This window comes from Bos javanicus, chromosome 22, assembly GCF_032452875.1.
Source record: "Bos javanicus breed banteng chromosome 22, ARS-OSU_banteng_1.0, whole genome shotgun sequence".
Lineage (NCBI taxonomy): Eukaryota > Metazoa > Chordata > Mammalia > Artiodactyla > Bovidae > Bos > Bos javanicus.
In genome coordinates, this window is record NC_083889.1 from 17,843,912 (window position 1) to 17,868,147 (window position 24,236).

The 24,236-nt window shown below is 49.9% G+C and overlaps 1 protein-coding gene across 2 annotated transcripts in view; it reads left to right on the forward strand.

Moving 5' to 3' along the window:
* The window catches only part of SSUH2 (ssu-2 homolog), a 42,807-nt gene that overhangs the window by 10,285 nt on the left and 8,286 nt on the right, over positions 1–24,236 (forward strand). Inside the window, exons 1-8 of one of the 2 annotated variants that reach the window (XM_061396342.1) lie at positions 7,275–10,126; positions 17,314–17,412; positions 17,751–17,832; positions 19,342–19,471; positions 20,056–20,116; positions 21,174–21,298; positions 22,362–22,424; positions 24,012–24,097. In XM_061396342.1, coding sequence (XP_061252326.1) covers positions 9,964–10,126; positions 17,314–17,412; positions 17,751–17,832; positions 19,342–19,471; positions 20,056–20,116; positions 21,174–21,298; positions 22,362–22,424; positions 24,012–24,097 — 809 coding nt within the window. In that variant the 5' untranslated portion in view covers positions 7,275–9,963. Of the gene's footprint in view, positions 1–7,274; positions 10,127–17,313; positions 17,413–17,750; positions 17,833–19,341; positions 19,472–20,055; positions 20,117–21,173; positions 21,299–22,361; positions 22,425–24,011; positions 24,098–24,236 lie in introns of those variants that run through there. The other variant, XM_061396343.1, reaches the window with a different exon arrangement.

The following is a 24,236-nucleotide window of genomic DNA, read 5'->3' on the forward strand; positions in this document are numbered from 1 at the left end:
GGCCCGAAGAAGCCACTTCATGTCTGGGGACCTCAGGGCAAAATGTGAGGGCCTATCTGTCATGGAAGATCCTGGGTGCCGGCTTGCTTCTTCCTGCCACATGACCCTGGGCAAGACCCTTCCCTTACCGTGGCCTCAGTTTCCCCACGTGTATGGTGGGGAGGTAGGACCAGAAGATTTCTGAGATGCCAGCAGGTGTTCACCCCCAGCAATGATGACCCCTCCCAGCTGCACCCCTCCACAGGGGCTGTGGAAGGAGGGACAGGTCGGACCCCGGAGCCTTGACGATGGAAGCCGCCTCTGTGGTCACAGGGGCTAGGGCAGGGCTGTCCCTCGGCCTCACAGAGCAAATTGAATTTGTGTTTGAAAATGTAAGTGATCGAATAGAATTTAAAAATTCCAAATTGGTTGTGGAGACAAATGAATGACATAGGAGGAAGGGAAGAGGAAGGGAGGAAGTTGCTGGTGGCAGCAGCCTTAAGCTTTAGGAGACTAGCCTCTAGGACTTCTGCTGGGAACGGATGGCTCCATCCTCCTTGCGTCCCAGGAGCTGAGGAGGAAAACCTCCCCCAGGTCTTCACCCAGAGGGGCTGGCAGCCAGGCCACAGAAACTGGGTCTAGCTGCCAGGATGTGAAGCACCCAGGCAGCATATCTGCTTGGACCTACCAAAGAGCCCCAGGAGAAATGTGCCTGCAGCCACGGGCTGGATCTTGAGCTGTCACCCGTCTGTGTTAGGACGCTGTGGGGACAGGGCTTTCCATATTCCCAGCTGCTGGGGAAGCATCCTTAGCTGAGCCATTGCCCCTGAGGGTCACAGTGAATTTCCTCCTTCTGTCCTTGTAACAAGACATTCTGAGACTGGGTTCCTGTTCTTCAAAGCGTGCAAATCTACAAACTGGTACTTAAAAAATTACTAGTAGTCTCATCTCTTTCTTTTCTTTCTTTTTCTCTTTTCTTTTCTTTCTTTTGTTCCATAGATGAAAAAATCTACGAATAATCTGAATAATCTGAATTCAGATTATTCAGAATTCTCATCTGAATAATCTCAGAAGTCTAGAACAATGGGATGATGAAATCATGGCATGATAATGTTGAGTGTGCATTCATTCATTCATCACATATTTATGGAGCATCTGGTACTTGCCAGGCCCTGTTCAGGGTGCTCAGCATGCAGCAAGGAACAAAACAGACAAAAATATGTCCTCAGGAGTTTTATATCCCGATTATAGGGTGGTGAGATATTAAATAAAACAGTAAGATAGTTTAAGTGTTGGGTTGTAGTAAGTGCTGTGAAGAAAGACAAGAGCAGGAAGTAGGACTGTGTAGCTGGAGAGCTGGTGGAGTTGTTGTGGGGGTGTCCAGTTTTAGGTGGTGGGGTCAGGGATGGCCTCATTGGGAAGGTGACATTTGAGCAAAGGCCTAAAAGAGGTGAGGTAATGAGTTGTGGGGTCTGGAATTCCAGGCAGAGGGCACAGCCACAGGAAAGGTCCTGAGGTAGGAGTATGCTTGGTGTGGCTTTGGTGTAATGGGGGTACTGGAATAGGGGATAGCGGGCACCAGGGCAGGAGGATAGGAGGAGTGTGGGGTGCTCCTCACAGGCTGTGGCAGGGGCTTGACTTTCGGGACCTGTGAGATGGCAGCCGGGGGTTGTTGAACAGAGGAGGGCCGCTGTGGGACGTGCATTTATAGAAGGATCAGTCTGAGGGTTCTGTGGAACACAGGCTCTTGGGGAGTGAGGGGAGCAGCAGGAAGACCAGGGAGACACTCCTGTGATGACCCAGGGGGAAGAGGGTGGGGGCTCAGACACAGTGGGAGCAAGGAGTCAGACTGTGACGTGACCCAGACAGTGGATGTGATGTGCTGACCTGCATGCGCATATGGGGAGAAGAGGGAAGTCGGAGGTCAGGGGCACAGAAGTCAAGGGGTCAGTTTGAGAGTCTGTTACAGCCGAGTGAAGATCTGGAGAGGGGCCTGGAGCTCAGAGGCAGGGAGCACATTTGGAAATGGTTAGCGGTCAGGGAGCAGTGTCGAGTCACCCGGGAGTGAGCACGGGTGGACACAAGGAGAGTCCAGGCCTCTAGATTTAGAGTCGAGGGTGAGGAGGCCCCATCCCCACCTCGGCGCCCCCAGGAAGTGAGAGTGAGGAGAGGTGTGCGGCCTGCCATCTTCAGGGACCGCAGGGGCTGGGGCCCCCGATGGGCTGGACATAATGTGGAGCCCGTGTTGGGCCGACTTCCCGGGAGGAAGCCTGAAGAGGAATCTACAGGCAGGAGGGCAGTGGGGTGGGGGGTGTCTCGGGACCCCGTCCTGTGAGGGAGCAGAGGTGCAGGCCCGCAGGGAGGGAACTTGAGCTGTGGGCAGTCACAGCAGAGGCCTCGGTGGATTCTGTGGGGACCAGGTTCAGGCAAGGAGACCTTGTATGGGCCGGTGCGTGGTCGTGGGCCCCTCTGGAGGGTGAGGCATGCCTTGGGGCCGGGCAGCTCCCTTCTGCCCAGGGCCTTTCCATAAGGGACCCCCTCTGGACTGCTCCCAGACCAGGGAGTTAGTCCTGACGGAGCTGAGGGTGTATCCCAGGGCCTGCCTGCTGAAGCCCCCGACTGGGGGATGTGGCCAGGCCCTTGTAAGACAGTGGCAGGCCAGGGTCTGTTACAGGAGTTGGTGAGTTTGGGGTTCCCTGGAGAGTCAGGACTGAGGGAACCCAGCTGCTGTTATGTGACCGGTTTCCAGGTTAAGTTTTCCATTGTGTTCCATAGTTTTTGCAGCTGAATTTTGTAAAGTGAGATAGCCTGGTTCTAAAGACCTAAAGGAGGGGCCTCACTGAAGTCAAGGGGACAGCGAGTGATGGGGAGCGGAGACCCTGAGGAGATTAAAGGGAGGAGCCAAGGACATCTGGCCAGAGTGTCAAGTGGCTGCACACCCTGCATGGACTAGTGCAATGGGAGTGATCCTTGGGAACTTCCAGGAAGGCCTGGGAAGGACATCTGTTGAAGTGTGGCTTCTGTATTGTCAAGGAGACAGAGGTTCAGATTATCATCACTCTGGGAGAATAGGGAAGGTTGAAGAGTGACCTTCTGAAGGCCAGGGAATTGCCAGCATTAGAGTTTCACACCTTTCTTCATGATTTTCCTGTTTGGTTGATTGGGTAGCCAGGTTTATGAGGATGGAGCCATTTTGTAGCCAGTTCAGAAAATCACATCACTCTCTCTTCCCCCAGATTCTTACAACAACACATAGAAATGCATAGGATTGTTGGCCTACATTAGGACTTTGGTGCCAACAGATCCTGCCTCTGCTGTACTTGAGCTTGTGTGACTTTGGGTAAGTCACTCACCCTCTCTGAGCCCCTGCTTCTTCATCTGTAAAGACAGCAATATCTACCTTATGGGGTTGCTATAAGGATTTAGGTGGGAAAGCACCTGTGAAAGCATCTCTCTTCATCCTTGGCATTTAGGAGGCTTTGAAAGACCTCAGTCCCCTTTCTGTCACTGCAGTTAGGAGCCCCTGATTTGGGGCTGAAGAGATGTGCCGGTTTCCCTGGCTCCCAGGGAGAGGAAGGTGCTTGGGTGCAGTGTTCCAGGAACCTCCCACTTGGGCCAGATTCTTATTTGTGTCAAGACCATTCTCTTCCACTCCATCCTCGATTCCTGTCATGGGCACCACTGATCTCCATCTACCAGCCTGCTGATAAGCCAGGAACAATGTTATCGCAGCTGCCAGGCCCTGTGGGGTAGAATTCCTTTGTTGGGCAGTCCTGGCTCCTGAGGGGGTTTTGTGGGTGGATCCAGGTTTATTTATATGGGCTGTTGAGGGGGCCTGGGGTAGGGCCTGGCTCCTAGTAGATGCTCAGTGAATGTTCACTGAATGGACAAATGAGTTGAGTGCTGAGAACTCTGTAGATGGGGGGGTGGGGGTGGGCAGAACCCCCATCTGGAAAGAATAAGGTTGAGTTTGGAACCAGTGCTTAGGTGTTGCCATGTGGCAAGGGGACAGTATGGCACCAGGAATTAGGAGGCTCCGGCCTGGCTTCTTACTGTGTGATCCTGGGCAAGTTATTTTACCTCTCTGAGCCTTTAGAAAACATCCGTCAGGCGGAGCTAGTAACAATTTGTAAGCTGTAAAGTACTGCGTAAACAGAGAACAAATGCTGGCAAGAATGTGGAGAAGTTGGAACCCTGTGGTGGGAATGTACAGTTGCTGTGGAAAATCATATGGCAGTTCCTTAAAGCATCAAGCATAGAATTACTGTATGATCCAGCAAGTCCACTGCTGGGTATATACCCCAAAGAATTGAAAGTGGGATCTTGAAGAGATATTTGTCCACCCATGTTCACAAGAGCATGACTCACTATAGCCAAAGGGTGGAAGCAGCTTGAGTGTCCATGATATAAATATACAAAGGAATACTGTTCAGCCTTAAAAAGGAAGGTAATTCTAACAGATGCTATAATACAGGTGAACTGTGAAAACCCTGCAATATAAGTGAAATAAGCCAGTCACAAAATGACAGATACTGTACGATTCTACTTACATGAGATCTCTAGAGTAGTCAAAATCATAGAGACCAAAAGCTGAATGGTGCTTGCCAGGTACAGTGGGGAACAGGGATTGGGAAGTTATTGCTTAACAGGTACAAAGTTTCTGCTGAGGATGAAGAAAAAATCCACCATCATCTGTGGATGACAGTCATGGTTATGCAGTGTGAATGTATGGTTAAGATGGTCAATTTTATGTGCACAATTAAACTTTTTTAGGTGCTCTATGACCACCACCACTTTCATGAAAACAGTTCACTTTGACCAGAATTGAGCCTTTCTACTTGGCTTTGTGTAGCAATGGCTGAATCCTGAATCATAAAAATTCTGGGTTAATTCTTTATTTTTTATTAAAAAAAATTAAAAAAAATTTTTAAATTTATTTGTATATTTTTGGTTGTGCTGGGTCTCCGTTGCTGCACGTGGACTTTCTGTAGCTGTGGTAAGCAGGCTGACTCTTCGTTGCGGTGTGCGGGCTTCTCATTGCACTGGCTTCTCTTGTGAAACACAGGCTCTAGGCATGTGGGCTTCAGTAGCTGTGGCACCTGAGCTAAGTTACTCTGCAGCGTGTGGAGCCTTCCCAGAGCAGGGACTGAACCTGGGTCCCCTGCATTGGCAGGCGGATTCTTATCAACTGTGCCACCAGCGAAGTCCTCTAGGTGAATTCTTAATGCCATCTGCTTATCAGCTGGTTTTAGTGGCTCTTTGGGATCCAAAGGGGAGAGGAGACATGAAAGAGATGACTTCTGTATTTGAATGTCCTAGGATGGCTCAAGTTGGAGCTGCCACCAAATGAGATGACATCTTAGAAAATGCTCTATGAATCTAAAAAGTTTCCTCAGTTCTTATTTTGGTGATTGCTCTTACCCCTATAAGATCTGTGCCCTTGAGAGAGGAAAATGAAAATCTGTGGGTCGATAGAATGATCTTACTAAAGAACTTAATCCAGTATTAATCTTCATCTTGACCCCACAAAAATCCTCTCCATAAAAAGGAAAAAAAAAAAACCACCTCAAGTAGGTTTCACCTCATTTTCTGCTGTGGTTTGTACCCTGAAATGACTCTTAAAAGAAAGAAGTTAGAATGCTGAATTGGGCTGATCCCTAAGTCAGTGTTTTGTTTTGTTTTTAAGTGTAGAACACCTGAATTGGAATCTCCTAGTTGTTTTGTAAAAAGAGACACGACCCATGATTCCACCACAGACATAATTAATCAGGATTTTGGGAGGTGGAAACTGAGAATTTGTAATATTGGTAAGCCCCTTGGTAAGTTGGTTGAGAAACAAGAGCCTGAAACCAGACACACTGGCCTTGTTGAGTGGCCACTACTTTGATGGGAGAAAAACCAGCCACAGCTTCCAGGGGTCTGAGGTGTGGTCACAGGGAGGACGCAAGTGGGGGCTGACGCTTGTCTGGAGCTGCCTTATAAGAACCAAGTATAAGCTGCCTCCTCTAATACAAAGAGGTCATCAGCCTGGACTGGCTGAGAGGTCTCCCACAAGGAAGTCTGATGTCTAAGTAACCAGGGAGATCCCCCAGTACTCATTCAACAGTTCCAGTGTCACCAGCCAGGTGAGTGGTGCATTTTCTGCCACGACCACACCAATGTGTGTATCCCCCATAGTGCCTGATCCCTGACATTCCAGAACATCTTGTCTGCTCCTCTGCTGCAGCCTCTGGGCCTCTGATTTTTAAGTACTAGGTTATGAACTTGTCTCCCACTTAAGACCAGGAGTTCCTCCAGTGAAGGAATTACCTGTTTGTTTGTTTGTTTTTTCAGGGCTGGGCACATGGTGGGCACTTCCTGAACCGTTGAAGGTGCATCTGGTGAACTTTGTGGTGGCTTAAACATGAGACCTACTTGCCAGAAGTCTCTGTCTCTCGTCCAGCCTGGTCTGATGATTTCTTCCATCTTGGAGGATGCAGCCTTTGTCCCTTCTTTGCTAGAGCCCAGGAAAGGTGGAACTATTGTGAGTAACCAGTGTTTCAGAAGCACAGAGCGCTGCCTCTTCCATGATGGAAGCTGTTCAGGGTACTCATCCTGCCACCAGGGGGCTTCTTGGTCACCACACTGGGACTCCTTGTTGGCCTCTGCTCCTGGCAGACTGGGCTCTCGGCAGTAGCCAGACCAGCCACAGTGAGCCATTTTCCTGAGCCCATGCTCACCCTCTGTCCCTACCACTATGACCCACCAGGTAGTGGCAGAGTAACTGCAGGAAGGGCCTGAACCCCAGGATGGGTCACACCTCAGCTTTACAGGATGCTTGAAATCTGCTGAAGTCACTCTTTGATGAACAGTAACATGAGATGCAAAGGTCTTCGTGTTCTTTGCCCATTCAGAGAAATCTATCAATATTCCTCATTTCCAGACCTCCTTGTCACCAGTATTCCAGAACTTCCTTCTAAAGTTCCGACTGTCTAGCTGAAGCATTTTGCCCATGAATTGGTAGACTCTTGTTAGTCGTTGGGTTGTGTCCAACTCTTTGCGACCCCATGGACTATAGCCTGCCAGGATTCTCTGTCCAAGGAATTCTCCAGGCAAGAATACTGGAGAGTGTAACCAGTTCCTTCTCCAGGGGATCTTCCTGACCAGGGACTGAACTCGGGTCTCCTGCACTGCAGGCAGATTCTTTACCATCTGAGCCACCAGGGAAGCCTGGTAGAGACTCTTACTGGTGGCCATTTCTTCTTTCAGGCTCACTGCTCAGGATTCTTCCACGAGGAGGATTTCCTTTCACTGTCTTCCAGGTATGAACTCAAAGGGGGCCATAGTGCTGCAGCATCCACTTTTGAATTTTGAACCCAGTTTACACTGCCTCTGAAGCCATAAACTGTTAGTTTCTACTACTGTCCACTTTGTCTAGTCATCAAGCTTCTGCTTTAATATTCTTTGGAGAGGCCCAACTCAGTGGAAAGATCTGTCACTAGACAGATCTTCTCTCTGATATGTTGAAATGGTCCCCCCATTCTGGATTGGCTCTCAGTGAGTCTGCTTGTAGCATGAGTGTCCTGAGACTCAGTTCCTCATGACAGCCTTTTAAATACCCGCGGTTATTGGCTGAGCCCTCCCTTTAGGCATTTCGCTCAGCATCGTGTTCAGCTGGTGCCAAACACCATGACTTCTGGACTCTCTTCTAAAGCCCTGTACTGCCCAACACAATTCCCACAGCCACGACTACTTTGAGTAGTCGCACAGCCACAGTACTCTCACGACTCAGAGAGCAAACTATGAGATCATGCAGACTTTATTTCCAAGAACAAACAAGATTCTCAGCAGTAAACAGATAGAGTTAACTCTTAAATACTTACGGTCATTCAACAAATGTTTCATGAGTACTTACCATGTGCAGGATGTGAAGAGTGTGATAATGGATCACATCCATGGACCACTGGGGACAGGTTCAGGAAGAAGAGCTACAAGCAACCCTTTCCTTGATATCAGCAGCAGTGATACAGGATAAATGTAAAATGTTGGGAACATAGTTGATGCCTCTCTTCACCCACCTGAAGCCCCCCTCTGATACCAGTAAGAGGTGGGAACCAGTATTAACTTCATACTGGCCTGGATCCTAGAATTAACAATGCTTGTTTCTCCTGACACCTGAATACTACGTGGTGATGGATACTGTTTGCCCTCAGGCACTCGAGCATGCCACTGTACTTGCAGACAGCATTCCTGTCTTGATGCCTAAGCAAGATTAGAAAGGTCTGTCAGTTGATTTGTTCATTCTCCATGTATTTCAAGAGAGATTTATTAACCTGCTACTGTGTGATCTAACCTAGTGTTCCGCAAGGGACTTCTTTTGCTGCCTTTGATCACCGCTCCCTGGTTCCTAAGGTACAGGTAATGGTTGTCTGCATTTTTGCAGCCTCGAGATTTCTGGACCCCTTAGTACTCAGCTGTATTTAAAATTCTGTTCTTTTGTTTGCCATTTAATAATTTCCTATGATTGTTTCAAATGCTGAGAAGGGTATTTGGCAAGCATACATTGTTGCCTGAAAAGTACTGAACAACAACAAAATACTCAACATGTGACAGTGGTGTATGGTTTTAGTTAAGCCACAAATTGCCTCTCTCTGTCTATCATCTGTCGTGTTTAGGTTCAAATACACACACACACATACAGACAAAGAGGTAGACACACATGCATATTATATTTAGAGTAAGATACACACACCAGGCGTATACATCTATGGTAATCCTATTACCATGGGGACAGTTCTCCAAGGGCTTAAAATCATTGTTCAATGTACAGAGCTATCAAAAAGCTAAATGAGTTCTTGAGGGTCTTGGTCTTTCTCATGAATAGGCAGTAATGGAATTGACTCTCAGGTTTAAAGAAAGCAGTGCTCCAGTCCACCATAAAAAAAAACCTATTTGTGAGCCTTGAGTCGTCTGCGCATATTCAAGAAGCGTTTGTCAGATTATTGCTCCTGTATTCACGACTGCCGCCAGCATTCTGTTGAGGGTGGGCAGTGGATGGTGGGGGTGAATGTGGGAGAGTGAGGCTGAGGGCGCTCTGGAAACATCTCTGTGCCTGCTGTGGCTGTCGAGGCCAGGCCCGTACTCCTCAGTCACAGTGCTTCCCAGGCGAGCACGACAGTCTATTGTGGGCATCGTGACACATCCTATGGGAACTGCTGGGCTGGGCAGGCAGGGCACAGGGAATGTGACTTGCCCTACCAAGCCAGGCTGTCCTGGCTAGAGAACTCCAAGTCCAGATGTGAGGGGTCATGGCCAGGGATCCAGGGCAGGTGGTGCCAGCTCATGAGCTCTCTGCTTCCAGCAGCAGCTGACCAGGTCCAGTCTGAACATTGTTCAGACTCCTCTAGAGGAGAGGGGTATCCTTACAAGGGTTGGGGTTGCAGGCATTTCCAGTCCTGATGCAGAAGGCTTAGGAATAGACCTTTAAAAACCCACAGATGTTTCACAGAGATCTGGGCCATGCAGCCTGGGTTGGGAGCTGGCTCTGCCCACAATGTTCTGTGTGGTTTTGGAGCATCACCTCATAATCCCAGCCTCAGCAATTCCCCTGTGAGCCCAGGAGGTTGACACTTAAGTCTTGAGAGATCCCATGTGCTTCTCCTCTGCCCCTTGGGGAGGTAACCTCCTCATGGTTATTACAGTTTACATTTTTTGGTGTCTCCTCCTCCCCCATCCTGCCCACACAGCACTCAGGAACCTGCCTCCTTCAGATGAGCCATGTGGCACAGGGGTCAAGAGCTCTGACTTTAAGAGTCTAGACAGATGAAGATTTGAATTCTTGCTCAGAAAAATGAGCTCCATAGAAGTGCCTGTCTCATAGGACTGTGTGGGGATGCAGGAGATTGGTAGCACAAGCCTGGCAAGTGGAGGGTCTTGTGAGGAGGAGCCTCAAGAGCAGCACTTAGACCTGAGCAGTGCTCTGATGGGCTCACAGCTTCCCCACAGATGTTTCCCTCTGTTGTATTTAAATCGGGCAACAATGGGCCCGCTGTTCTGGGAGGGGCCGAGGGTGGTCCCTCAGATCCCAGCGGCCTGGGCCCACTGGGAGGGCAGACACTTCCTCGACTGGACATCTGGACCATGGACAGGGATCTGAGTGACGATGACAGTGAGTACAGCTGGGCAGGGCAAAGGGCACCGCTTCCAGGGGACACTGAGTTGAAATCTCTCTGCTGCCCTCAGCACTGTCTTGGTTCTGCATCTGTGTTGCTACAGCATCCCTTCCTTCCTTCCCTCCTTCTTCTTGCCTGAAAAGCCCACTTGCACCCTGCGGGCTGTTCTCCCATTAGGTACCCCTGGGCAGTGGGAAAGGAAGGCAGAAACCAAGGTGAGAACTTTCCTCCCTAATCCTGTAACACTATCTGAATCTTAAGATTCTTTATCCTTCCTTTTTCTGATTGATAGTCGGTCCCCACCCCCATTCTCCAGAGCCAAATGTGAGCCCAAATATCAGGGTTCCCATTTCACAGTTGCATCAGTTCTTAGATGAAGTTAATTTTAGAGAAATGTCAGTGAAAGGTTTTTATGTGTGATCTCCCTCTAACAAGAAGGTGGCTTGTTCATTGCCACTCATCAAACACAGCCCAGGTAACCCCACCTTGTCCTTAGTCATGGTGTCAGGCACTCAGTCATATCTGACTCTTGGCGACCCCATGGATTATAGCCCTCCAGGCTGCTTGGTCCATGGAGTTCTCCAGGCAGGAACACTGGAGTGGGTAGCCATTCCTTTCTCCAGGGGATCTTCCTGACCCAGGGATCGAACCTGGGTCCTCCGGCATTACAGGCAGATTCTTTATCATCTAAACCACCAGGGAAATCCATCTTGTCCTTCCTGGGACAGAAATTCAATGGAATCTGATAACTATTTAAAGAAATAAAAAAGGAAGTGGTATTTTCAGAAGAGATGTGCTATGTTTTAAAACAGAAATGTTTGCTCCTAAATTTGGAACAGGCAGCACAGTAGAGCATCAGACTTAAAATTGGGAGGCTAGGGCTCAAGTTCTAGCCCTGCTGACAGTTGGCTGTGTGATCTTGGGCAAGTCATTTAACCTCTCTGAGCCTCAGCTTCCCAACTGTAAAAGGAGATTGGTCAGAAGTTCTTAACTTGAGAAGCATGAAGTCGAGGGCAAAATATGATGTATATGTGCTCTGTGTGTGTTGGGTTGGGGTAGGGTATCCACAGGTCTCATTTGAATCTCAGAGAGGACTGTGACATTAGTACAGTTTCAGACTTACTGAACTTGGTGACTTGGAAGGTCCTGTGCAGGCCCAACACTTTTTATTGCCTTTAACGTTGGTTTCTCAGAGCTTCAAGCCTCAGAACTTCAGTGGGGTATAAAATGAATGCATGCTAATCTTAGAGAGCTCAGTTTACGTTTTCTTGGAGTCCTTTTTCATATTGAAGTGAGAGAATATACATAGATAATGTAGCATGTATTTGGGGAGGACCTACTCTCACCTCTGATATGTTGGAATTGTGTATCCATAGTATTATTGTGGAGAAGGCAATGGCACCCCACTCCAGTACTCTTGCCTGGAAAATCCCATGGACGGAAGAGCCTGGTAGGCTGCAGTCCATGGAGTCGCTAAGAGTCGGACACGACTGAGCGACTTCACTTTCACTTTTCCCTTTTATGCATTGGAGAAGGAAATGGCAACCCACTCCAGTGTTCTTGCCTGGAGAATCCCAGGGACGGGGGAGCCTGGTGGGCCGCCGTCTATGGGGTCGCACCGAGTCGGACACGACTGAAGCGACTTAGCAGCAGTATTATTGTAATAAGTTTCTGCTAATAGTTGATTGCAATCTTTCATCTTTAAAGCACTGCTCATTAGCTTTCCATTTATATTTGGGTTTTGTTGTAGTAGATATGGGCTATGTCAGAGTTGAATTCAAATCCAAGTGCTGCCTAATTGCTGGGTGACTTTACCTAAGTCACTAAACCTCTCTGAGCATTATTTCCCCCTAGAAAAAAATAGACATTGTGTCATCTTGTATAATTTGTAAAAGATGAATTTTAATGTAAAGTGCCCAGTATATCACTTAGCCCAGAGTAGTCATGGAGTAAATGATCAGAAAATGATTGGATTATGTCCCCTGGAACTTTAAACTGCTCTCAATGGAAAATACTATTATTGTGCTCTTTCTCTTTTGGCATCAGCCTTTTTGGTAACCAAGGTAAAGAGAAAGATGAACTCTTTTTAGTTCCTTTAAAATCTAAAACCCCTTATTCTGCTGTAGGGTCACTCTATATGCTGGTTTCCAACACAGTTGAACCTTAAGCCAGCACTTTGGGTCTACTGCAAGGTGTGAGATGGTTCTGAAATTTTTTAGAAACTAAGTTGATGAAATCTGAACCTAGGTAAAATTTTTTCCTGGTTTCAGAAAGGAAGGCTGCTGTGGGACTTCTATAATTTAAATGTCCCTTCTTAGGTGAAAGATGGTATCCCCTTTAGCCAATTGAGATACCCTTCCTGGTCACTAAGCTTTTTTCTCCTTATTTTTTGTGTCTATAATGTGGAGCAGCTTCAGAGAAAATGCATTCCTCCAGTGATATACTTTGGTACCAAAGGAGGCATGGATAGGGACATTCTGGGATGTGACATCCACATGGAAGTCACTTTTAAAATTTCAGTGCTTTGACAATGATTAATCAGGAGCAGGAGACGTGGACTCCTTTGATCCTCTGACATCAAAGGAATGACATTTTAAAAACAGAAACTTGAGGGGTTATCCATGAATTGTGCCTGTCTCCATAAGAAAAATTCCTTTCTATACAAAAGAAAAACAGCTGGTGTCTAGTGAATAGAAACAGGACCTGGGTAGCCCTTTGTGAAGCTCTCTTGGCAACCACTTGACCTGTGTGCCTGGAGCAGTGAGATGTCCACCTGAGTGGAAAGGCCGTGGGGCTTGGAATCAGGCTCTGAGTTCTAAGTAGTGTTTCTGTCTCTGCTGTGAGCACGTTGTCTCAAACCACATCTCTGAACCCCATCTTGTCCTTCTACAAAATGCGGTCCTTCTACAAAAGTGATTGTCATGAGGTGCAAGAGAGACCATGGAGCATCCCCAAACCAGGCCCAGCATTGTTAGGGGGCAGTGGTCCAGCCAGACGACCGCCTTAGAATGCAGCCCAGTGTCGTGGAAATGGTGACGCGGCTGGTAGCCCCCATCAGAGCTCCCCATACTGGGCGCCACACAATGTCCCGTGACATCCGCATTCCTGTTGTGCCTGATGCTATCTGCCCAGGAAATGATGTGTCAGACTGTGCTTCAGCCTGGAGGTTTTTATTCTTGTCTTTAACATAATGGGGAGGTTAATTTAGCTCTGACACGTTGCCAGAGGTCAGGGTGACTCCCAGTTGATGGATGGAGCTCTGAGTTTCCCACCTCTTATTCTTCCCCTCTTCCTGCCTCTTTGTTTGGTTTCTAGCAGGACAGAGCGGCCACGTGGCATTTCCTTGTCTCCTTTGTCCAAGAGAGTGTTGATGCCCCATCAGAGTCAAGACTTCCCGGTGGGTGGTGGCCCTCCAAGGGAATGCGGCTGTGATAACCTTGCCTTTCTTTTCATGTTTGACATTTTCACTCTGGTCCCCTGGCTTAAAGGAACACAAAGAATGAAGAAGACCTGCCTTCCTCAGGTCCAAGGCATTGACCAAGCATGTTTTACATGCCAGGCTTGGGGCTGAGAGCTGTATACACATTGTCTCTTTCAGTTCAGTTCAGTCACTCAGTCGTGTCTGACTCTGTGACCCCATGAATCGCAGCCCGCCAGGCCTCCCTGTCCATTGTCAACTCCCGGAGTTTACTCAAACTCATGTCCATCGAGTTGGTGATGCCATCCAGCCATCTCATCCTCTGTCGTCCCCTTCTCCTCCTGCCCCCAATCCCTCCCAGCATCAGGGTCTTTTCCAATGAGTCAACTCTTCATATGAGGTGGCCAAAGTTTTGGAGTTTCAGCTTTAGCATTAGTCCTTCCAATGAACACCCAAGACTGATCTCCTTCAGAATGGACTGGCTGGATCTCCTTGCAGTCCAGGGGACTCTCAAGAGTCTTCTCCAACACCACAGTTCAAAAGCATCAATTCTTCGGCGCTCAGCCTTCTTCACAGTCCAACTCTCACATCCATACATGACCACTGGAAAAACCATAGCCTTGACTAGACGGATCTTTGTTGGCAAAGTAATGTCTCTGCTTTTGCATATGCTATCTAGGTTGGTCATAACTTTCCTTCCAAGGAGTAAGCGTCTTTTAATTTAATGGCTGCAGTCACCATCTGCAGTGATTTTGGAGCCCCAAAAAATAAAGTCTGACACTGTTTCCACTGTTTCCCCATCTATTTGCCATGAAGTGATGGGACCAGATTGTCTCTTTAGATGGGCCCTAATATCACCTGCTCTTTTCCACAGCTGGGGATGTTGAGTGTTGGGAGGATGTATGTCTGACAGTGTCATGCATTACCTGGCTCAGATGGTGGCATATCAGAGCCCAGATTCCTAACCACTGTGCCCAGGGATTCTGAGTCTAATCACCTTGGGCTGCAGTCCAACCCTGCCCCTCATCTTTAATTCTTTTGACTGGATTCATAGATACTGCAATGAATGAGCATGGACCCCAGCCCAGAAAGTTTCAAATTCCAGCCTCCACCTTCCTGATCCCCTTCAAACCCAGCCGCACAAGTGTGTGGCAGGTCAGGGAGGGCATAATATGGCTCATGAATCACAGCTCACCCATTGCCAGTTTTGTAAAGTTTATTTGAAACCAAACCACACTTATTCAATTGTCTATTGTCTGCATCTACTTCAGGGCACAATGACTGAGGCAGACTGTACAGCCCATAGTCTGAAATTACCACCTGGTTATTTGCAGGACACAGCGACAGGTGTTCAAAGCTTTGGGATGATGTGTTGCCAGTAGTCATGTATGGATGTGAGAGTTGGACCATAGAGAAAGCTGAACATCAAAGAACTGATGCTTTTGAACTGAGGTGTTGGAGAAGACTCTTGAGAGTAACTTGGACTGCAAGATCAAACCAGTCAATCCTAAAGGAAATCAGTCCTGAATATTCATTAGAAGGACTGATGCTGAAGTTAAAGCTCCAATACTTTGGCCACCTGATGCGAAGAACTGACTCATTGGAAAAGATCCTGATGCTGGGAAAGACTGAAGGCAGGAGGAGAAAGGGATGACAGAGGATGAGATGGTTGGATGGCATCACTGACTCGATGGACATGAGTTTGAGCAAGCTCCAGGAGTTGGTGATGGACAGGGAAGCCTGGTGTGCTGCAGTCCATGGTGTTACAAAGAATTGGACACGTGTGAGTGGCTGAACTGAACTGAACTGATTGGTAGAAAATGTTTGCTGATCCCTGGGTGCCTGGTGGCTAGAGTCGCTGAGAATGCTAGTAAACTCATTAGAAGCAAAATAATACTGAGAACCAAGGTTCAACAAATAATTCCAGGTGAATTCTCATCCTGGGATTTCAGGACACAGCAACAGGTGTTCAAAGGTTTGGGATGGTGTCACTTTATGTCATACCCACATCTGTCCCAGGGCTTTCCCCAGGGTCTCAGCAGAATCGTTCACTTACAGATATAGTTTTCCAGCTAAGAAAGGTATTCTACATCTACAAATGTCCTTCTATTTCTGCTTCCTTTGAAAGTTTCCACCCAGGAGGCAGAACTTTAAGAGATCCATTAGTATTTCTTACTGTCAGAGGACAAGTACATCCCTAACGGGGGAGGTGGTTGAGCCAGGGTTTTTTATTTGTTTTAATTACATCCCCTCTTTCCCTCACTGTTCTTGACCTGAATTCCAAAATTTCAGGCTTCCTCACTACCTGCCGTCTATCTCTACTTCCAGATAACCTAGGCTGTTCTACTTTTGAACAAGATCTTATTCCTTTTGCCTTTGTTTTTATTAATCTCTAAAGGACAGAACATATTATTTTTATTTTTGTAGTGATAAACAGCAGCAGGCTTTAAAGAACTGCTAAAGAAAAAAGAGAGAAGGATCCAGGAGATGAGGTGGATCCACTGAAAGCTTGAATCGAGTGGGCTTCAGTGACTTAATGCAGATAATCCCTTTCCACTAACTGCTTATCAGCTCACCCTTTAAAGTCAACTTCCTGTGGTCAGTTGACCACTAGAAAGACAGAGCTGAGGGATCCTTGTCTCCCAGCATGGGGGCTTTGGGGAACAGGTTTGATGGATGGCCCAGTGGGCTAGAGCTGGAGCAAGGAGCCTCTGTCCTTCTCTAAGTCTAGCAATGCGCATCCTCAGGATACTTGAATAACTTCTCTGAGCCTCACACTGCTCATGTCAAGCGGAGTTAGAAGTCCTGCCTTCTACACCCGCAGGAGGGATGGTGAGGTGAGGCACCATGTGTGGGAGGCTTCACGAGTTGTCCTGAGTTTCCAGTTCACAGACCCGGCGTCTGGCTGGTAGACAGTTGCCTACTCACCGGTTGCTCACACAGCAACCTTCTTAGGACTTTGATCCCATCACGGAACTCCATCCTTAAGACCTTATGTCAACCTTATCACCTCCAAAAGGTCCCAGCTCTGTTGGGGGTGTGGGTTTCAACATATGAATTTCGGGGGGTTGCAGACATGCAGTCCATTAAAGGGTCAGTGATCTGGCAGGCAGTGATCTGGACTACAGGGCCCAAATGTGCTCATATTCCTGGTGGCTTGGCAGGGTTCTTGGAGAAGGCAGGATACCACTGGGCCCCTGTCCACGTAGTCTGTGGGTATTTCCACTTGGCCTCTCCAGTGGAATGGTCTGATTTCTTACCTGGCAGCTCAGGCCTGAAGAGGGCTGGCTTCAGGAGGCCAGCAGTAGGAGCTGCAATTCTCTTCTCTGCTCCCTGTGTTCCCTTGGTGAAGCAGTCACAAGCCTGCCCAGGTTAGAGGGGAGCAAACAGAGGCCCGTCTTGTGATGAGCGGAGCGTCGTAGAAGTGTGCGCATCTGTTACGCAGTGTCTGTCCCCTGGGGCCGTGGAATATGATGCTGCTTATGAAGCACCTGTCCTGACGACTGGCTCAGAGCAGGTGCTGACGAGCAGGAGCTGCCCTGCCTCATGTTCTTCTCCTCATTATTACTGCTGCTACTCTCATCACCCCACCCCACCACTGCCTGCCCTGCAGATGTGTGTGTCCCCAGGGGCCCGAGGGGACCAAAGTGAAGCTGACTTAAACCTCAGGGCTCTTCCCCACGTACTGGCCCTCACTTGTCAGCTGCCTGTTGAGCTGCTGTGGCCCCTCCTCCCTGAGGCTCAGCACTGCCTGTTTCCCCTCAGGTGTGGTAGACCTCAGTTTCGAGGCTGAGAGTCCTCTGGCGCCCCCGGCAGAACTCCTGGAGACGCTGCCCAGCTGTGACTGGGTCCTTCAAGGGGACAGTAAGTGTGTGGTCTTCCAGCCTCTTCCAAGGGTGATGCTTTCGAGGGGGTGTGTGTGGAACAGGCTGGCCTGGGAGAACTCCCCTGTCCCCTGGGGACCCTGGGAAGCCCCTTGTCACTGTCTGGAGGGAACTGGAGGACAGGGGCATAGGCCCTGTGTCCATGGACATTCCATGACCACGTCCATCTCCATTTAAGCCCAGGATGATACTGGTCTTGGAACCCTCCTTCTTCATCTGTTCTTTCTCACATTCGGCCCATTTTTCCTTCTTTCATCCCACAAATACCTGTGCCTTGAAGCCAGACTGTTGAACCCTGACTCCTCCCCTCTCCTCCAGGACACCAGATATTTTTCCCACCTTCAGAAACCGCAGGGAGACCCCAGGAACAAAGATGCTGGTCCTCATTTCTGGAATACAGGTGAGCTCTGGTGACCCCCAGGGAGCCATCACACGGGGTCATGCATGACGATCCCTTGGTCACCTTTGTCCCCTGAGAGCCCTTCTCGGAGATCTCAGGGGCCACAGATTTCAATATAGACTGTGCCTCAGAGTTCAGTCCCACTCGATTAGATTCTCCAGCGATGGAACTTGGGAATTTGTACTTGTCCAAGCTTTCCAAGCTGTCTGGCTACCGCGCCAGGGTTGAAAACGCTAGTCCAGATGAGGGGTTGCAAATGACAGCCCCCGGGTCAGATCCAGTCCACAGCCTATTGGTACACGGCCACGCGTTTTATTTCCCTTAGTGTCTGTGGCTGCCTTTACACTGTGACAGAGGAGCTGAGTGGTGACACAGAGGCCATATGACCCACAAAGCCTAAAACATTTGCTCTCTAAGCCTTTAGCAAAAGTCTGCTGCACTTGCTCTGCTCCCTGGAGCAGACCCTCCTTGTGTGGAGGACTCAGGGAAGAGCTCTGGCTGCACAGCCAGGTGTGTGTGGACACAAGGAGCTATGCCTGTTGTAAGTCTAGAGCGGCTATGTCCTGCCTTCGAGGATGTCCTCCTGGTTCCTCGCCCCACTGCTGCCTGGACCACTTCCCTTCTGCTCGTTGGCCACCCGCCCTGTGTGCCCATGGACCCACTTCCTCCGTGGACTCGTCTTAGCCGCCCCAGTCCCCACATTCTCCATCTGCTGTGCGCCATCTGTGGGTGCACAGACCTCTCTGTGCCCTGGGCAGGGATGCTGGGGACACAGCGTGTGTGAATGCAGGGCTTACATTTGGACTTGGGCTGCCATGGAGAAGAATATGGAGATGAGAGGGGAAGAAGGAGGAAGGGGCCTCTGCCTGTGGCGGTGGTAGGGCAGGGGGGCTTTTGCTGAGGAGGGACAGGTCAGCTGGGCCTCAGGGGAGTCTCCGAGAGTTGGCCGAGGAAGGGCCACTTGTCGTCTGCCTTCCAGCCAGTGCTGCTCTCCTGCTGCAGGCTCACAGGAAGTCTCCCTGGACCCCACTGTCAGAAGGTTCTCGACTGGGGTCTCCTCCTGAGTGCTGCTTACAGTTCCCGAGAGCAGGAACCGTGTCTGCCTAACCCTGCTTCTGTCTAGCTGTGTGACATCTTCTCTGGACCTCAGTTTTCCATATCTACGAAATGACATTATTCATCTTGTTTTTTTTGGGTTTTTATTTTATTCAAGTTCTAGGATTCTATCAGCCCTTCTCCCCAGCCCCACACTCCAGCTAAAGTACATTTCTGTCCTCTAGACGCTTTCCCACCGGCAGTCTGTTCACACAGTTCCTAATGCCAGAGACACCTTGCCCAGGTGGACGCCCGAGGGCTCTATCCCTGCTGGGGACCATGGCGCCCCCCAACTCCCTGCCCGCCCCGATCTCCAGTCCTCAGTTAACATCTGCACAGGGAGGGGGCTGGCTGGCCCGGGTGAGCCCGCAGGGTGTCCCCACACCCACTGCCCCTCTGCTCCATCCCCGGCAGAGTCCCCGTGGTGACAGAAGAGGTGGCCCGGGAAGCCCTCCTCAGCTTCGTGAACTCCAAGTGCTGTTATGGCAGCGCAGCCGCCAGCGACCTCGTCATTCTGGAGCTGAAGCAACAGAACCTGTGTCGGGTGAGGGGCAGCCGGCGGGGGTCTGGGGAGGCCGGGGGAAAGGAATCATGGGGGGGCTGTGTGTGTGTGACTGGTGGTGACGTTGGTTCTGTCACTTCCTGGGTTTGCAGTGAGGGATAATACAAGGAATCATGAGTACCAGCCACTGTGAAGCAGCTTGAATGCCCTGGGCATTATGGGAAGCACATTCCATATATGTCTTATCAAATCCTCATAGCTGCCTTGCACTGTAGATAACCATCATCACCAGTTAAGAGGAGGAATTGGGTGTTTAGAGAAGTGGAGTTACTTGCCCCCAAACATGAAACTAGAAGTGACCAAGCTGGGATTCAAACCAGATTTGCTGGCTCCAAAGCCTTGTTTTTTAAGACACAACTAATCTGTTTGTCCGAGGCCTCGGACTGAGTGACCCCTGCAGGAGTGCCCTGGGCCACCTGTGAGAAGTCACTACTGCCAGCCTGTTTGGAGCAGCCCTTGAGTGCTGTGCGTGGCATGATGAGCCCAGGGGTGGGAAGCCTCATTTTCTGCATAAGGCTCTGTCTTCCTAAGGGCATGAGTGTGAACACGTTGTTTTTCCTTTGCAGTATCGATTGGAGACCTTCAGTGAATCCAGGATAAGTGAATGGACTTTTCAGCCCTTTACCAGTAAGTGAGTTGTCTGATATCGGTGTAACTGGAAGCAGATATGGACGGGGCTGGTGGTGAATGTCAGGACTTGTCTTAGCTACTAACGCTGAGGAAGATGCTCTGCTGCCCTGAGCCTGATTTCCCATAAAACAACAGCATAGCCTTTCTTCCTGGAGCCTCCCCAGAGCTGAGCTTAGCAAACGCTTCCTTGTCCAAGAAGTGGTATGCAGGAGATCCTGAAAAAGTCGAGTGTTCGTCTTTGGCTACAGGCTGGTGCTGCCACCTGGGGCCAGATGGCAAAGGGAGCAAGTGTGCTTGGGCGTCTGCCGGCCTCCCAGGCCACCCCCAGCACCTCCCCGAGTCTCTAGACCCCCTCCTTGTTCAGTGCGCCACCCCGCCCTCTTCTGCAGCACCCAAAAGCTTAAGGCTGTCTGTCTGGGAGGCTCTGTGCTCAACCTGCTTTCCATGCTGACCACTATGGCCTGTCCTCCAAGGCTCAGCTCACGGGTCCCCTCTTTTAGGAAGCCTTTGAAGATTTCCTCTCCTGAACCCTTCACTCACTCAGCTCTGGTCCAAAGCTCTTACCGCGTCATATGCCATTGTGTCGTGGTTGTTGCTGAGTCTGTCTCCTTGAATGGAGGAGGAGGACGAGAAAGAAGGCGATGGTGGGAGTGGTGAGGGTAGCAGTTCCAGTCCTTGTTTATTGATCGCTCAGCACGTACTAGCCCTGGGCTAATGAGCATTGGTGTGCCTTCTGCTATGCAGTTTTACTACCATCGTGGCACCATTAGCCCCCATTTAGAGAGGAGAGAATTGCAGGGCACAGAGGTAGAGGAGCTGGGGTGGGCTTCTGCAGCAAGGAAGTACAAAGAAACAGGAGTCAGCTGGGTCTGTTCAACTTCAGAGCTTAGGTTCTTAACCACAGACTCTAAGGGGACCTGTGCCTACCAGTCCCTTGGCCCCGGGTTGAGCCTAATACCTGGTACCAGGTGAAGGTCCAGACTCTTTGATGAGTAAATGAAAGCTGGTACTCCCAGCTGTCTGCTGGTCATAACATGACCCCTTTCTCTGTCAGATCACTCCGTGGATGGGCCACAAAGAGGAACCTCCCCCAGGCTCTGGGACATCAAGGTCCAGGTTCCCCCAATGTTTCAGGAAGACACTAGGAGGTTCCAAGTCCCTCACTCATCATTGGTCAAGGTAACTTGTTTATTGGAGACTTTACTCTTCTCTGAGCTGTTTTTTCTGGCACTGTGGTTTCTTTGAACTTTATCCTTTTAAAAAGGAAACTGAGAGTCTAGGCTGGTGGTTCATTCCTTGCCCATCAAATGCACAGAATTCTAAGGAAACCCAGTCTATGGGATGTAGGCTCATACAAAATTCCACGTAGCATAGGGAGCATTCACATAGCAACAGGATGGTATGAAATTGTCACCAGCTTTGAATAGTGAGCATTCATATTCTTAGGCCCTCTGAGTGTTTTTATCCTTTTTATTTTTATTTTTTGGCCCATCGGTAAATAGCTGAATGAAACAAATATAAAACAAAATTAAAGCATCATGGGATTTTTTTAAATGGAAGTCATTAGGGGAGCAGAATTCGACATCCGTGCTGTTTTACAGAAATGTAATCAGGACAGGCAGCGAGGGTAGCCTAGTGTGTTGTAAAGACACAGCCGAGATGTTTATGTTATGTTCTCATCTAATCACCTGCCTTGTTTTCACTGTAGAACTTGATTCAAGCGTGTCGTTTTACCCTCTGAGTTTTCACAGCGTCATAAGATGAAAACGACTTTGAGAGACCAAGAAAGTGTTTCATTCTGTTCTCCAGGGCGGAAAAGCTATTTTGATTCAGTTATTGAATTCCAGTAGCTACCTCACTGCCTTTTGCAAAAATACCCTGTTTTTCTCTCTTTTTTTTAAATGGCTTCTGTTCCCAAAGACTCCTTTAGCCACCTGTTAGGCAAAGGATACTGGCTTTTGTGGTTTAGCCTGGGAGTATGAGTTAAGACATGGGAGTCAGAGACCAGGCCTCCCCATCTTAGCATCCAGGACAGACTGGAGCTCCGAGATGGTAATGTGACCTCCTTGGCTTGGCGTTCAAGGCTCTTTGGAATCCTTGTCATGAGTGAATGGCCATCTTCCCACTGTGGCCTGAACTGCTGGACATTTATTTGGGATACTGACATCCTGGGGGTGGGGGTGGTGAAATCAGGAACTACTGGTACCTGGGAAACGGGATCAAGGTGAGCATTTACTCTCAGGAATGCCACAAATGCCATGGGCGTGGACGCTACAAGTGCAGTGGCTGCCACGGGGCTGGCACGGTGAGTCACACGTTGCTGTTGGTGAGTAGGTGATGTGTGCGAGCAGGGCCCTGTGGGGGTGGAGTGCTGGGCTGGGGCCTGGGCCTCCCTGCACTAACAGTGGGATCTCAGTCAAGTCATCCTCCCTTTCCCGGCCTCCACTTTCCTGCCTGTAAAATGGGAACGTTGGATTGGCTGGTCTCTACTGACTTTATTTCATTTTGATGCTTCATGATTTTTATTCTTGTCTTTTCCCCTCCTCCACCTACAAACTTTTATTGAGTACCTGCTCAGTGCAGCTGCAGGAGGACAGAGACCTGGGGTGCTCCTTGCAGGGACCCTCTGTCTGTGGGACAGAGAGACAGATGCCCAGGATTTACAGTGCAGGCACACGTGCCGAGAAGGGACACTCAGGGCCTTGGAGGGACAAGACTCGGGCCTTGGATTAGTTTCCCGGGGCAGCTGTAATAAAAGACCACAAACTGGGTGGCTTAAAGCAACAAATTTATTCTCTCAGAGTTCTGGAGGCCGGAAATCCAAAATCAAGGTGTCGGCAGGGTTAGTTCTGGGAGGCCCTGAGGGAGGTGCCATCTTATCCTTCCTCTAGACTTCTGGTGGCAGCTGGCAGTCCTTGGCTTGTAGCTGCCTCACCGCACCTCTGCCTCCATCGCTTTTCCGTGTGTGGGTCTCTGCCGTGCCACAGGGACACGGTCATTGGATACGGGGCCCACCCTTCTGCAGTGTGGCCTCACCGTTACCAATTGCATCTGCAAAGGTGATTGCCACACGCTGAGGCTCTGCTCGAAGTGAATCTGGGGGTGAGGGGATAACGTATACTGTTCAGCCCATGGTGGGCCCTTCAGCACCATCCAGGCCCCTGCGGCATCAGTGTTCTCTGCAGACCCCTGTAGGCACCGGCTGTCCCAGCAGGAAGTCCACGCCCCTTGTGTGTTCTCAGATCTCCCCACCTCCCGATTTGTGCCCCAGCCTTTTGGATACACACTGACCGCTTGCTGCTCTAAGCTGAGCATTTTCCTTCCTTGACCTGCTGCAGGCTCATCGCTCTGCCGGCTCTGTGCCCTGCGGGGTCTGGCTGTGGCTGCGCTGGCCCTGTGTCTCCTGTGGTCTCACTCCTGCCCTGGCCTGCTCCCCAGGGCCCCCTCCCCGTGGCCTTTGCTGTTTCCTCCCCTGTCCCCTCCTCCCACATTGTCCCTCAGGCTTTCCCTGGAATGGCTCCAGAGCCCACCCCAAGCCTACTATAGGGGTGTAACCTGGGCCATCTCTGGGGGCTTTTCTAAGACTGAACTGTTACCCCCAACACCCGAAGGGCCAGCCTGCCCATCTCCCCGCCTCTTCTGGCCATGGCTGCTTAGTATGGGATGATCCCTGGGGGTCGTGGGGATCAGAGAAGAGCAGCAGAGGCGAATGTCTCAGAAAAAGCAGGGACGTGAGGATGCAGGGTCTTTTACAGACAAGGGGCGGAGGCCCAGAGAAAGGGAGCACGGAAGTGGCTTGGGGAGGGTCACTGTCTGGCCTGCAGCCGGGCCTCAGGATGCCCTCTGCCTGCTCCGGGGAGGCGGGTGGGACTGAGGCTGCGTGTGTCTGCAGGCTCGGTGCTCCTCCTGCAGTGGTGCCAAGCGCAAAGCCAAGTCCGCCCGGCGGTGTCAGATGTGTTCGGGGTCTGGCAGGCGGAGGTAAGACCGGGCTCCCCAGCCAGAGCTGAGGAGCTGAGCGTGCTCTCACGGGTGTTCTTGCTTGTCACTGCCTGCCCTCAGGAAGGCAAGTGGGTGTGCGATCCGTCTTGTCACCCCTGTGTCCCCAGAGCTCTGGGCA